Source organism: Sciurus vulgaris, assembly GCF_902686455.1.
Source record: "Sciurus vulgaris genome assembly, chromosome: 12".
NCBI lineage: Eukaryota > Metazoa > Chordata > Mammalia > Rodentia > Sciuridae > Sciurus > Sciurus vulgaris.
Genome location: NC_136473.1, coordinates 24,261,670 through 24,277,121, shown reverse-complemented (window position 1 = coordinate 24,277,121; position 15,452 = coordinate 24,261,670). Strand labels below are relative to the sequence as shown.

At 38.3% G+C, this 15,452-nt stretch overlaps 1 protein-coding gene across 1 annotated transcript; it reads right to left on the bottom strand.

Moving 5' to 3' along the window:
- Positions 1–399: 399 nt before the first annotated feature.
- Positions 400–15,123, bottom strand: LOC306641905 (uncharacterized protein; the record flags this gene model as incomplete). The annotated part of the gene is made up of 3 exons (XM_079107259.1): positions 400–784; positions 1,046–1,448; positions 15,018–15,123. The coding sequence occupies 3 exons, from the start codon at positions 15,121–15,123 to the stop codon at positions 700–702; spliced, it is 594 nt and encodes a 197-aa protein (XP_078963385.1). The 3' UTR covers positions 400–699.
- Positions 15,124–15,452: the final 329 nt, after the last annotated feature.

Here is a 15,452-nt window from a genome sequence, read left to right as displayed (position 1 = left end):
AGCAGGTTATGTGGGTAGGACCCCCTCCCCAAGATGGGGCCCCTCCCCCCATGATGGCCTTAGTGACCCTATAAAGAGAGTTGAGCTACCAAGCTTGCTGTGTTTCACCAGGCCTTGCCTTGCACTGTCCTGGGATTCTGCAGAGTCCCCACCACTAGAAGGCCAGATTGGAGCTGCGGGGTCTTGAATTCCCCAGCCTACAGAACTGTGAGCTAAATAAACCCTTATTCTTTTTAAATTATCCAACTTGTGGTATTCAGTTACAGCCACAGAAAAAATCCTAACACAATTCTCCTGGAGAGGAATATAAAGAAGAGTACAAAACTATATATTTGCAGGAATAAGATGTTTTGTGTTTCTTTTAAAGATACGTTACCTGGGCTGGCCTCCAACGCCTGAGCTCAAGGGATCCTCCTGCTTCAGCCTCTTCAGTAGCTGGAACTACAGGAGCATGTCCCCCAACCAGGGCCAATGTTTATTTTTACACTTTTCTTTAAAATTGTCTTTCAAATTCTGTAACTTATACCTAAGACAATGATTATGAGATGAAACCATGATTACTTTTCAAAGGCAGCATATATTTACAGAATAAAGTGCAAAGTGACTATTTAAAGAGGGTTAAAAGATAATATTACAGAATGTTGAAGCAAAATATGATAGCAGCTTCAATTGTAATCTTTTCACGATTTCTTTTTAAGTTTAACACTTTTGTAAAATAGCTTTTCTCCTTCTGAATCGATGAGAAATTTTGCAGGTTCGTTCCATCTTCTCCAAAATGCAGGCCCTTTAGCAGAAAAAAGTAAAACAATACGTAAACGCTCTTACAATAGTGCACACACCACGGATTTATTGTGACAAAAATTATTTCTGATTCTAGCACAAGAGGAATAATTAGTGTGGAAGTCTAGGTGGAGCGATGTTTACTCTGACGGGGCGGGGGGCGACCCACAAAAAGGGAGGCACGCTGCGATAAAATGGGAGCGCCTAAAACCAGCTCGCAGCTTGAACTTGACATTGGTGGAGCACACGCGTCCGGCGGACCTACGGCTTTCCAGGGTCCCGGAAAGACCCGCGGGGCGCCACTCCCGGCGCTGGGCCTCCGGGGACGCTCGGAGCTGGGAGGCGGGCGCGCGTCGCTCCCCGGCCTGCCCGGCCCCTGCGCGCCCTCGATGCTCGCGCCCGGGACCCACAGGAACCCAAGTTCCGCCCGCCGGCCCCGGGGAGAACAAGCAGCGCCCACCTGGCCACCGAGAGCGGAAGGCGGTTAGGAGGGGCCCGGCAAGCCCGGAAGCCCGAGAGCCGCCCGCCAGTGGGCTGCGAGGTCGGCTTCAGTCCTTGGAAATCGACTCCCGCGTAGTTAGGAGGTCCGAACGCAGATTTGTGCAAAACTACCGGGGGGCCAACTCGTAAAAAGGTAAGGCGTCCCTGGGTGGGCTCGAACCACCAACCTTTCGGTTAACAGCCGAACGCGCTAACCGATTGCGCCACAGAGACTGCGGTGGCAGCAGCTCTTTCAGCCACCGCCTTTACGAAGAATAATAAAGACAGCGCGCACTATTTACTACTTCCTGAACTTGCTGGGGTTTCTTATTTAATAATTTCAACCCTCTTAATTCCATTTTCCACCTTTTAAACACATTGGAAAATTATACAAGATCGAGGAAAATTACACATTACAAAGTGTATTAAAATATCATTGCTTCTTTTTTTTTCTCCCCAACACCCTTTTAAAATGTTCTTTTTCAGGAAGATAACTATTTCTGATTCGTTGCCTTTTATAAGGAAATAGAAATATCCACCTTGTGTGTTGAAAAACTTTGCTTTTGTTTCAAACTGTTCGTCCAGGGCTTTGGAGGCTAGCCTTTGATTTGCTTGGAACGCATTTTCAAGGTCACCTGCATTGTTTGCCTTCTTTATTTTTAGATTCAGGTATTATTGAAAGCATCTATAAAAGCCGTTTGCTTGTTTTGTATTAACTCAGAGTGTAACTATTTGTTACAGTAACATTTTGTTACTAAAAAGGGACATCAGGAAAAGCTACAGTAACAGCTTGCATTGCAGTTAAGTGCCAAAGCCTTCCTTGAGTCTCCCCTGTAAGTAGCCTATACATCGGCATGTAAGCCAGGCCACTTTAAACACACATCACTCAGGATATTTATAACCTAATTTGAGAAAAGAGACATTAACAAAGAAAAATCTATTTATGACAAGTTTTACACAGAAACTAGTGACATTCTGTTTCCCTGTAAATACTGTAGAGGCAAACCTTGCCCTTTGTGTGACTGTTTCCTTGATGGCTTTTAAGGTATTTTTCAAAACTCCAAACATCTTTCCCCCCTCTTCCTCCCTCAAAGCAGAAGGGAAGAAATATCCCTTGGTATTTAAATTTTTACTTCACTCAATTGTTGTTCCAGAAGCCCTGGAAAAATAATTCATATCATGATTTAAGGGAAGTTGCATGCGACATTCCTTAGCCAACTAACATGATGAGTCCCGTTGCGTGATGACAACTTAAATTGGCTTTGGAACCAATTAGCAGCGCAGTTCCTTGAAAGCGTGGAGCTGTTAAACATCTGGGAATTCACACCAACCTGCACCCTCTCCGCTTTCAACACACTTTTAGATGTGCACTTGAAAATTCTGAATTTGAAAAACCAATCTAGGAAACGTAAACAGAGCATAAAATGAATCTGATTTCATTATATGACGCTTCCTTCATACTTTACATTTTATACACCTTTTAGTGTAAAAGCTAAAACCTTCAGGCACTGGCTTTTCTTATTCAAATACCAAAACGAATGTCCTTCCCTCCGCTATTGTTCTTGTGACTATTCAATTAGAACAGGCTGCAACGGGTGGACCGCACAGTCCCTTCATTAAATATTTACTTTCCTTCTTAAAATAATATTAGAAATAGTTCTGTTCATGTCTGTATGTTTAGTTCCCATTTCTTTTCCTCACTTGAATATCATACTGACATTTCAACTTCTAAAAAGAGATGATAAGCAGTTGAAAAGAAAAACTAATTCAGAAAGGAAGATTAACTCATTGTACCAACAATTTCTTATGTATTAGTTTGTTTTAGAACTCTCTCTTCAAGCCTGGTTCTACAGTTTTTAACATTTAAAATAAATGTCTTGGGCTGGGGTTGTGGCTCAGTGGTAGAGCACTTGCCCAGCATGTGTGAAGCACTGAGTTTGATTGTTAGCATCGCATATAAATAAATAAAGGTCCATCAACAGCTAAATGTATACATATGTAAATTTTTAAAAAATGTCTATTTCCATAGTTAATTTAACTTTGCCTTTTTATGCCTCTCCACTTGAAAATATTTCAAAAGATCATATAAATATTTACAAATATTGAATGGAATCTGAACACTTTGTTCCTGTGACGTCTATTACCATAGCTTTTATGCAAAATGTCCACTTCACAAAAATAGAAGAGTAGCATGTATTGTCCTCTTAAGTCATTGTGATTATATCCCCTTAGGCCTTACTACTTACACTCAGTTTTAAAAGCCAAATTAAATCCACTGGATTAATTTTAGAAACATACATTCTTTCTTAAAACGTCAGGATAACCAAAGAAAAATGATTCCTGTGGCTTCATTAGTGCCTAGGCCTTTGTGATTGTTAGAAGTAAAGAGAACTAGAAGCTGTGCCCCTTTCTGTATATCACACATCACTGAACTGCACATTTACCTTTCCCAAGAATATGCCCTATCAATGGGACTGACCTGTGCAGATTAATGAGCCCATATATTTAATTTACTTCCAAGAGAGGAAAAAAGAGAGAAGGAACATCTGTGCAAATGGGATCCACGTGTCTTAACAGACAAGGCAAGATGGCCCCTGCTGATTTATAGACCTTCCACCTATGGTGAATCCAGTGTTTTCAGATACTGTGTCTCCAGCTTCCTCCCAACAAAACCAGCAATTCCTGGGATTTCCATTAACATGACTGTGCATGACCTTAATTCTTTTCAATTACTGTATTTAGGAAGGATGGTGATTAAGTCGTTAAAAATGGGCAATCCAGTCAGAATTAAAAAACGAACCAGTGAATGAGAAAAACCATCCCAATAAACAGAAGATTGTACACCAGGAAACAAGTTAAAAGAGAATGCTAAACCACATGTTGCTAAGAGCAAAAGAACTATGAGACCAGTTTAAGTCACATTTTGCAAGTGATTTATAACAATGTTAGGTTGAACTCCTCCAACTTTAAAGTGTATTTCCAACTCACCAAAAATATCCTTCTATCCTCCTCACACAAAACTGCTAATGATCACTTACCAATTCAGCAGACCAATGGCAGCAGGACAGAAAATAGGATTCATGGTTGACCATTAGATTGAGTCTATTCATAAAACATACCAGAAATATGAGAAAATTATTTTAGAATATCATTTCTTTCTTTTTTTCCCATTTTTAAAGTTGTGCCACTTTGTTGGAAATTTGTATGAAAGTATTTAAATAACTATCTCCATTTTATTTTTTTTAAGTGATATGAACTTTTTAAAAAAATTTTATTGACTTTTTTTGAAGGAGGTTTTCACATTTTTTAAAACTATCTCCATTTTATTTAATTTTTCCACATTTTTATTAGCACATTATATTTGTCTGTAATGATGGGATTTATTGTTACATATTTGTACATGCACACAACATAACAATATAATTTGACCAATATCACTCCCCAGCACTTTTCCATTTTATTTTTAATAACAGATGATTTGAGGGAAAAGGCAAAGAAAGGCAAAAATAATATTCTATTATCCTGCCTAGAGTGCTCCAACACAAATTCTTTGTAATAGGGTTCTTTTCTCCATTAACCTCTCTTCTATATATACCAATAATCCCAAATCATTTTTGTGGTTTTACCAAACAATACAGAACAAAACTTTTAATTGATGTTCATCTCATTAGTTAAAAAAAAAAAAGACTATTCACAAATATTGTCAACGATTTCAATTATTTCCGAATCACTGAGTCTTGGATCAACTGAATATGGTGTGAGGTAGAGGCCAGACTCTGATACAGGGGAAGGTCTCCTGGGAAACAGTGCAGTTATCTCAGTAAATTTCACAAGTTCCTCTTCATAGTCCATCTCTTGACCACCACTCTTAATAAGGGAAAAATTGCCTTTTATATTCCATGATGTTTTCAAAGAAGTTTGAGAAAATGGTCCTTTGCTATCTAATCTATACATTAAGTGCTGTTAACTTAGCTGTTCTATCTTTCTAAACTCACCTATTAAAAATTAACATTTCAAAGGGGAATGAAGGGAAGGGAGGGAAGATGGGAGTAGGAAAGACAGTAGAATGAATCAGACAGAACTTTCCTATGTTCATATATGAATATACGACCAGTGTGACTCCACATCATGTACAACCACAAGAATGGGAAGTTATACTTCACGTATGTATAGTATGTCAAAATACACTCTACAGTCATGTATATCTAAAAAGAACAAATTAAAAAAAAATTTTTTAAATTAACTTTTAAAAACTCAGAACAGCCAGGTGTGGTGAGATCAATAATCCCAGCTACTTGGGAGGCCGAAGCAGATTTACAAATTTGAGCCTAGCCTCAACAACTCAGCCAGACCCTGTCTAGAAATAAAGTTTTTAAAAAGATCTTGGATGTAGCTTAGTAGTAGAGCACCCCTGGGCAATCCCCAGTATCGGAAAAAGAAAAAGCAGAAGAAAAAAAAGTCAGAGTCGATAGCGTCTTTTTATTTGCTTCAAAAGAATAAAGTAAGTAAGCAGATGCTAAAGGGAGAGTGGCTTCCTCAGCTGTGAACCTCCTGGGGTGGGGGTTTAGGCAGGTGCCAATCAGTTGAGGAACTCTAGACACAGGAGAGGAAAACTCTCCTGTGGAATGGATTGTGTGGAATGGATTGGCAGTGTAGGCAGGTAGAGAGGAAAGAGTACTCAATGTTGCTTGGCGTGGAGCAAGTGTTCCTGTTTCCTTCCATATAAAAGTAATAATATTTGTCCTGCTCAGCTGGAAAACAATACACGGACATATTTTTTTTTTTTTCTGAAATGTTAGACAACTTTGTTACTTAAAAATTTAAAGATTGGTAGTTCTGTTTAAAAGAAATGGCAGAAAAAAATTTTATCTTAATTCAACCAGAGAGTACAAGTTCAATTAAATCTAAGTCTCTGATCAATTGGCGGAGAAAAGCACTAGGCACTGTGACACACTTTTTAGTGGCCTCCAGGTGTTCCCAGAGCAGGCATAGAGGGCATGACACAATGGTGAAACCACTGTCCTTTCTATGTCCACCGTGCCAGCAGAGCTTCAGGTACAGAGTACAGACTAATGCCTAAGGAACAGCTCCCTCCTTGTAGCTATTTCTCATAAATTGTATAGAAAGCCTGGCATTCAAGTTAACCAGATCATGAAGACCATGGTGCCTTGCCAAAAGGTGGCACTCAGTGAGCAGTTCATATGATTGTTAGCCAAGGTATCAAAAATTTTTAAGACAGATAAATATTTTCTTAGGTATAGATATAATCTAGATTTTAAGCAAACCTGATATAAAATCCATATTTGAAAAAATAGATTTCATGGTGTTACAAAATGATTCATTTTAGAATGTTACAAATACCAAGTGCTTTTGTATATTTAAAGTACAATCCAACCAAATGAATGATTTTCAAATATGAGATAATAGGCATAAAGCACTTGCCCAGTGTCTGGAGCCTACCAGGTATAATTAAAGTTAGTTTCTGGATCTGGGGTGTAGCCATAGTAGAGCATGTGTTATGCACCAGGGCCTGGGTCGGTAGCCAGCGCGCGCGTGCGCGCGCGCACACACACACACACACACACACACACACACACACACACACACACAGAGTATATTTTCCATGTGGCCCTGTAGGGACACTGTCACTCTTCTGGTAGCTCAAGTTGAAACTCTGGCCTCTTCTTAGTTCCTTTTATTTCTTACATTCAGTCAGTCACATCCTTCACAATATCTCTCGATTTCGACTTTGTCCCCTTCAACACTCAGTATTCTCAGTATTAAAGGTCCTCATTCCCACCACTCAGTATTAAGCCAATACATCTCATGCACCTATTTCCTTCCTATAACCTAACAGGGAATAAAGGTATTCCAAAAATAACACAATACAGCAGTACCTGTGGCATATGTAATGAGCATTTATTATCAGATCGTAAGCTAAAGACTACACAAATAATATATTTCTCTTTCATCTACTCCATAAGGTATGTACTATTGTTATGTCCTTTTTATAGACAAGAAAAATTAGGCCTACAGCAGTTAAAAAATTAAACTTAAAATCTATTTAAACTCCAAATAGCTTGTCTGAGGTACCTGCGCTTCTTGTCTCTGCACCTTGCTTTTGTTCATTCCTCCTCTTCGAATACCCTTCCTCCTCCCCCGTTCAGGTCTTAATCCTCTTTGACCTCATATATTAGCCTGGTGGTCTACAAAACCTTCCCGGCTCCCTACAACTGGATACAGTCTTTCCTTATTGTAGATCATGAGGCATTGTTGTACTACCTCTCCAAGTGCCTTTCTTTCTTTCTTTCTTTCTTTTCTTTCTTTCTTTCTTTCTTTCTTTCTTTCTTTCTTTCTTTCTTTCTTTCTTTGCTTTGGTGGGGTGGGGGGAGGGATCTGGAGATTGAACCCAGAGGTGCTTAACCACTGAACCACATCTCCAGCCCTCTTTATTTTTTATTTTGAGACAGGGTCTCCCTAAATTGCTTAGGGCCTTGCTAAGTTGCTGAAGCTAGCTTTGAACTTGGAATCCTCCTGTCTTAGCCTCCGAGTCCCTGGGATTAAAGGTGTGTGCCACTGTGACTGGTCATTGCCATTTGTGCATTTAATTCTTCCTTCTAATTTGCATTCTCCTTGAGTTTGAAATATTATCCATCTTTATACTTGACTTAGTCATGCCAAACAAATGTATTGGATAATCTAAAATAGAAATATCAAATGTTTGTCATAGGAAACCAGCACACTTTACAAGTTCCTAATATGAAGCAGACCAAAAATTTAGTGCAAGACATTTTCCAGAGAGATGACAGGAATCCCAAGCTGGTCATAAAAAAGACTAATCAGAATCCAAATCAGTTATTTTTAGAAAAAAATTTTTAAGTATTTTAAGTGTTTAAAGTGCCAGGCACTGCTATTCCTAGAAGTGATGTTGACATCATTTAAACTGCAGGGCTTTTACAGATTTATTCACTTAGTACTGACAGTTTGTGTCAGACACTGTTCAAGTCCTTTGCAAATACTCACTCATTTAAATTTTATAACATTGGGTGGTAGGTTCTATTATTGTCACCCTTGTTTTACAGAAGAGAAGTGAGGAATCTCTCTCAAGATCACACAGCTAGTGGCAGAGCAAGACTTCACACCCAGGCAGCTGACTCTAGGCTACTCTTAACCACTAGGCTACGCTGCCTCTTTTTATTTTTTAAAGTACTGAATAATTCTCATGTGCTGGATAGCTACACATTTTTTAACAATTAGGAGACTTTTAAAAAATAGTCTATTAGTTTAAAAATTTTTGACACAATTTCAGACTTAAAAGTTGCAAGGATACTACAAAGAATTCAACCAAACTCTTCAAATGACATCTTACTACATTGGCTTTATCTTTTTCTCTTTCTCTCTCTCGGAATATGTAGTATTTTTCTTGATTTGAGAGTAAATTGCAGACATGATATCTCTTAAATACCTCAGTGTGTCTCTTAAGGATTTACTTTTACATAACAGTACAAATATCACAGGATGTTAACATTGATACAACATTATTAGAATTAGGTAATGATATATAGACCTTATTCAGATTTCATTTATTGTTCCAGTGAGGTCCTTCATTGCAAAAGAAGACCCAAAATCATTATTTGCATTTAATTTTGTCATTTTTTTAGTCTTTTAAAAATCTACAACCATTCCTGAATCTTTATTTCTGTTTCTCTCTTGAATATTATGACATTTCTGATGAGTATACACCAGTACAAGATCCCTAAATATTGGATTGTCTAGTGTTTCCTCATGATTAGATTCACATTAGGCCCCTTCTCCCTCTAACACATTTTACTGACTAGATATTGCAACATCAAACCAAAACAATGGTAAAATGGAAAAGATCGAGACTAGAATTAGACAAAGAGATGTGTGATATTTATCGTGAATTTGGCAGAAAATGGAATTTCTCAGGGTTCCTTAATGTCATACTGTATAGGGCTGGAGGTACATAGCTCAGTAGTAGAGTCATTGCCTAGCATGCATGAAGCCTTGGATTCCATCCTTAGCATCATTATAAAAGAAGAAGGAAAAGGCGGAGGTGGGGGGGGAGGGGGAGAAAACAAAGCAGTCATACCATTTGAGTAGGTAGCTTCAACTACTTAAAATAGTAATTAAAATTGTTATTAAAATTCCTCTTTTTTCTGTTCATTATATATTCATTAAATAATTTTAATGTGTCATTTCGTTTCCTGAGAAATACTCATCATAAAGGGATCATTGCATAAAATTACCTCCTATATTTTGATGAGATAGAGTCATCAATGAATGCTTGTTGAGTTTTGTGGTTTAAAATCCAAATCCTTTTACATTGATTATGAAGAATCCAGTCTTCCGAACCCATTAACCTCTTGATGAACAGAATAACTTGAATTTCTGAAACTGCAAAACTAAAACTCACATGGAGTTGTTGGGGTATATCAAGGTTTAGCCAGTTGTACCTCTTCTTGTCCTGGGTCACCTCTAATATAGTTTCTGTGTCTGACCAATAAAGTATAGGGAGCAGAGATTTTTTTCCCCCAATATTTTTCCCATTTAAATAATCACAAAGATCAAAAATCCTTTCAGGGATGTATAATTCAACAAGTAACCTCAACAGAAGCATTCCATCTAGGACTCCCCTTTGGCAAGACTAGAAGAGAAATTGTGATCTATTTACTTAAGAAATACCCATTCTTCATGAGCTGAAGAGCTAACTAAATACAACTGTCTATGGTAGTTCCTTCTTCTCCTTTCTAGGAGGCTTACCTCACTAACACTTCTCTTTTATAGGGAATATTTTAAAACATTTTTCTGTTAAGAGTATCAATAGCAGAACTTCAAAGACTACAAATTGAATAAAGAGAGTCTATGGTCCTAGAGTCAAGAAAGTTTTGATTTCTGAGAATTCTTTTATTTAGAGAAGGGACCCATTAAACCCTTCATCTAAATCCATAGAATAAAACAAATATTTTTCTAAAAGTAATCATCTGAAGGGTTTTGCTTGAAGACTAGTTTCCAAATTAGAATGACACTAAGCATTCTAATAATTGAATGTCTCAATTGATAATTGACTTTTTTTTTTTTTTTTTTTTTTTTGGTGCTGGGGATTGAACCCAGGGCCTTGTGCTTGCGAGGCAGGCACTCTACCAACTGAGCTATATCCCCAGCCTGATAATTGACTTTTTAAACTGTTTCATAAAATACATAGAGAAAGAGATCACCAAAGCCTACATCATTAACATAAGTAGAATTATATAAAAGGGTCCTGCAGGTGAGCAGCTAAATTTAGATTTATGCATGCAATTTATTTCCGACAGTTGATACAGACAGTCCTTTTTCAAAGAGATATGAAAAAAAAAAAAAATCTCTAACTACAAGTTTCTGGAATTATCAAGTAATTGGACAATAAGAATTTCTTCTGTGCAATTCACTTTACATTCTGGAGTAGTAGTTGTGCTGGTGTGGGTGTGGATACAGATAGAGATTGATGGAATAGAACTGAGCGTCCATACGCCTTGGCCAATAGATTTTTGACAAGGGTGCTAAGATAATTCAACAGGGAAAGAATAGTCTTTTCAACAAGTGGTACTGAGACAACTACATACCCATATGCAAAAGAATGAAGTTGAGTCCCTAACTTATGCCATATACAAAAATTAACTCAAACTAGATCAGAGGATGAAACATAAGAGCTAAAAACCATAAGGCTCTTACAAAAAATCATAGACCTTAATTTTTGTCCCCTTGGATTAGGCAACAAAAGAAAAAATAGAGTTTTCAAAATGTTAAACAGAATCACTAGATATGATCCAGCAATTCCATTCCTAGAGAGCTGAAAACATATGGTCACACAGTAACTTACCCAAAAATGTGAATAGGAATATTATTAATAATAGCCAAAAAGTGGAAATCCACTCAAATGTCCATTAATTAATGAATAAACAAAATGTGATCTGTCCAATTAATAGAACATTACTTAGTTATAAAAAGGAATGTAGTACGCATACATGCTCCAAGATGGATGAACCTTAAAAACTTTATGCTAACATTTTTTTTATACTAAGAGAAAGCAGCCAGATACAAAAGGCAACATATTGTATAATTCAACTTAAAGGAAACATTCAGAATAGGAAGATTCCTAGAGATAGAAAGTAGAAGCCAGGCACTGGGGGAAGAGAGGGTGATGGTGGACTGCTATTGGGTGTGGGGGTTTCTCTTACGGCAATGAAAATGTTCTGAAATTAGATAGTGATGACATTTGCACAACTCTACAAATACACTGAATAATACACTTTAAAAGAGCAATTTGTGTGTGTGTGTATGTGTGTGTGTATGTGTGTTGCTGGGGATTGAACCCAGGGCTTTGTACATGTGAGGCAAGCACTCTATCAACTGACCTATGACCCAGCCACCAAATTATATTTTAATAATAAATAACTAAATGAAAACATAACTATGCTTTTGAATTGTTTAGCAGTACAGAAATGAAGACACAGAGAATTATCTGAATTGCCCAAGGTGCAAAGAAGAACTGTATTCTAATTTGCCCGTATATATATATATTTTTAAAATATTTTTTAGATGTTGATAGACCTTTATTTTATTCACTTATTTATATGTGGTGCTGAGAATCAAACCCAGTGCCTCACACATGATAGGCAATCGCCCTACCACTGAGCCACAACACCATTCCACCATCTATATATTTTACTCTATTATTCTTCACTGCGACTAACTGCATCTAACCCAAATCCCATACCAATTGTCATCTGGTTTCTGACTCTTATTGAAGTTTTATGAAAAATCTGCTAGGAAATATTTCCTTACTTCTCTCTTCTTCTCTGTGTAAGCTTCAGTTTACTTGACATCCAAATTTACTCCTACATTATAAGTTTATTTTATATTGATATTTAAATTGATATATATTACTAGTACATAGTGCCCCATACTGTGAACATTGTTAGAAATGTAGAACTCAAACTCAGCAAGTCGGGGAACTGTTAACACAGAATGAGAAATCTCCTGTGGTCTACAGGAGCTAGTGAGAGGCCTATATTGGATGAAATTGCTCAGGAGGAATGAGGAGAGGGAGGAGAGGGCCTGGGGTGGAATCCTAGAACCCTGGATAGCAGAGAAATCAGAAGCCACCCTGCTAGGGACATTCACTGATACAAAGTAGCTAGTGAGTGACCAGAGGCAGAGGAAAGTTACCCCACCTTATAGTAACCCTTATATCTTACCACGCTACGTTACTATTTAAGACTCTCTTATTCTGTGAGTTCTCCAATGTATATATGTATGTATGTATTTTTAATTATAGTGCATTGTAATTATACATAATGGTGAAATTCATTATTACATATTTGTACATATCATTAAAAGTATTTACATAACTTGTTAAGGTCCTCCAAATTCTATGATTCCATAGACTTTCTCCACTCCTTTATTACTGTATTCCACTTGATACTGTAAAACATTAGCTTATTTTTTCTTAAAATATGGGCATAAAAATGGTGCTCCTTTCCTGGGAGCCTGGAAAGGGTGGGTCCTTGAACACAGGGCTGAGCTGGTATGGCATAGATTCTTCTCCGCGTGGTGTCCTCCCATCTCCCCAACCCTCTCCCACCCACTTACCCTCCCAGTCTGCACTGTGGAAGCAAGTCCAAGTGCTGAGCTATGGTATGACCGCTCTGAGCTGCACCTAGAGCCCCCTACTCCACACATGCGCATATGTCCACACACAGGTAGACCCATGCCTCCACATAACAGAAAATAGTAGGGGGAAAGTCCTGGTTTCTCTCAAACACACTGTTTTACTCAAGCTTGTGACACCTCTCCTGGTTCTTCTATCTTCCTGCCAGGATCTTCCTTTGTTGACTCTTTAAACATGGTATGTTCATTATAATGTGGATTCTCCGGAATTGACTCAAGTGACTGGTGGGAAGCTTCACATCTGCCTTCCACAAGCTGAAGGCCAGGAAGGCTCAGGGTGTGGCTGGAAGGCCTGAGATTCAGAGGACTGGCAGTACAGATTTCAATCCAGGTCTGAAGACAGAATCAGGAACGCCAAGGTAGGAGAAAATCACTGTCCCAGCACTGACCCAGCAAATTCACCCTTCCTCTCCATTTTTGTTCTATTCAGGCTTTGAACGGATTAGACTGTGCCCATACATATTGTGGGGGGAGGGTATCTATTTTGCTCAGTTCACTAATTCAAATTCTAATCTCTTCCAGAGATAGCCTCACAGACCCTCAGACACAACTTTTCACCAGCTATCCGGAGCATCCCATGGCCCAGTCAAGTCAACACATAAAATTAGCCAATCATATTGGTGCACGCTTCTTTTCTATTCCACACTCACCCTGAGCAATCTCATCAACTTCTGAGCAACATGTCAATCCCAACCTATGCGGTCATAATTTTTTAATTTTCTAGATCTGCTTTAATGCCATAAAACAATCTTATCCTCACAGACATCTCCAATTGAACATCCAAGAAAAAAAAAAAAAGAACTCTTTCTTCCAAAGGTGTGTTTTTCTACTATTAGACACCCTTTAACCTGAGCCTATCATCAAGGAATCAATCTTTTTTTTTTTTTTTCTCTCCCAAAAAGAAATTCTATCCATTCTACCTCCATTAAGAATTTTAGATCTGATAGCATCCCCAGGAGTCTGCTTCAAGTGACACCCTCCTCACTTCTCTCTTAAATGTCTACCATTAATTCATGGTCTCCCACCAAGCCTTAAGTCAATCCTCCAATCCACTGAGTAGGTAATATTCCTAAAACACAAAAGCAAATATTTAATTCAACAGATGAAGAAAAAGTCTTCTATTGTTTATACTGATTCTCAAACTGAGTCACCCTGGGACACCACAGTGAACAAATTCAGTGTTTTCATGGAATATGATGAATTTTGAGAGAAACACAGCCACATTCACTAGACACCATATAAATGACCACTGCTATGTTTTGGGGGCCTAACTGCTCAACTAAAGGGACTAAGTATTTCTTTTGACTTAGGACACTGTGAAGAAGTCACTGAGACAGTCTGAGCACAGTTGACTGAGAGACTTTGGAAACCTATAACCTACTAAATATCTTCAAGAGCCTCGGTACAGCATGAACGAGTCCTGACCCACGTCTGCAGCCTCATCTTGATCCTTGTTATGCCTTTCCTTTTCCCCTAATTCTACTCTAACATCAAACAGATAGTCTTGAATCTCTCCATGTATATTCTTCCAGTGTCTTGAGTGGTTAAGCTCTGACATCTAAGAAAGTAGATGCACAGAGTGCCCACAGCATAGGGGTGAGACCTGGCTCAACAGGAAATCAGATGAAATAAATAAACCAGGCGGTCATGCCAGAACAACCATACATGGTAAATTCTGTATGAGTTGGATTATCTGAAGTTAAAAACAAAACAAAACAAAACAAAAACTGGTGGAATATTCTTTGGAATTCCATGCATATTTGTCAGGCCAAGAGAAGACAAAGGGCTAGCTGGTCCCTATCCTGCTTCTAATTTCTACAGAAGTCTCTATTTTTCCAGGGTGGGTGGCAGAGCCAACCAATCAGAGAAGTGAGGTCATTTATTTTGGTAATGACTGTGCTGCCTGTGGCCTTCCTTCTCAGAAGAGAGGCATCACACATCTGAGTTCTAGACAGATCTTCTCCTTGTGCCCGTTTGATCTCATCCATAACTGCATCACAACATCTGTAGCATTCATTTGCACCTACCTGTCCGCCTGCCTACCCTATTAGACGGCAAACTTGTGAAGGGCCAGCGTGAGTCAGGATTCAGTTCTATCTTCTCTTCACCTGCAGTACCTGACACCTGAGTCATGAGTCGGGTATTTGATGACTGAGTCCATTTCAAGAAAGATGCAGTTGAGCCTCACAGAAAGTTCAAGTAGCTTAGAAGATAAATGTTGTCCACTGTCCCCTTCCCTCCTTGCTAAACAGAATTCCAGTTTTATTTACATATGAGCAGATTCTCCTTTATGAAGGGAAGCTCAACATAAAGGGTTGTATGTTATAGTTCTGGCTGAGATGGAAGGGGAAATCTTTGGTAGGGTATTTATTTGGTATTATTATTTATTTGGAAGATATTATACCTCCTTGACAAAAATAAAACTCATGAATAATAGCTTCCCACTCTTGAATCCAGAAGGA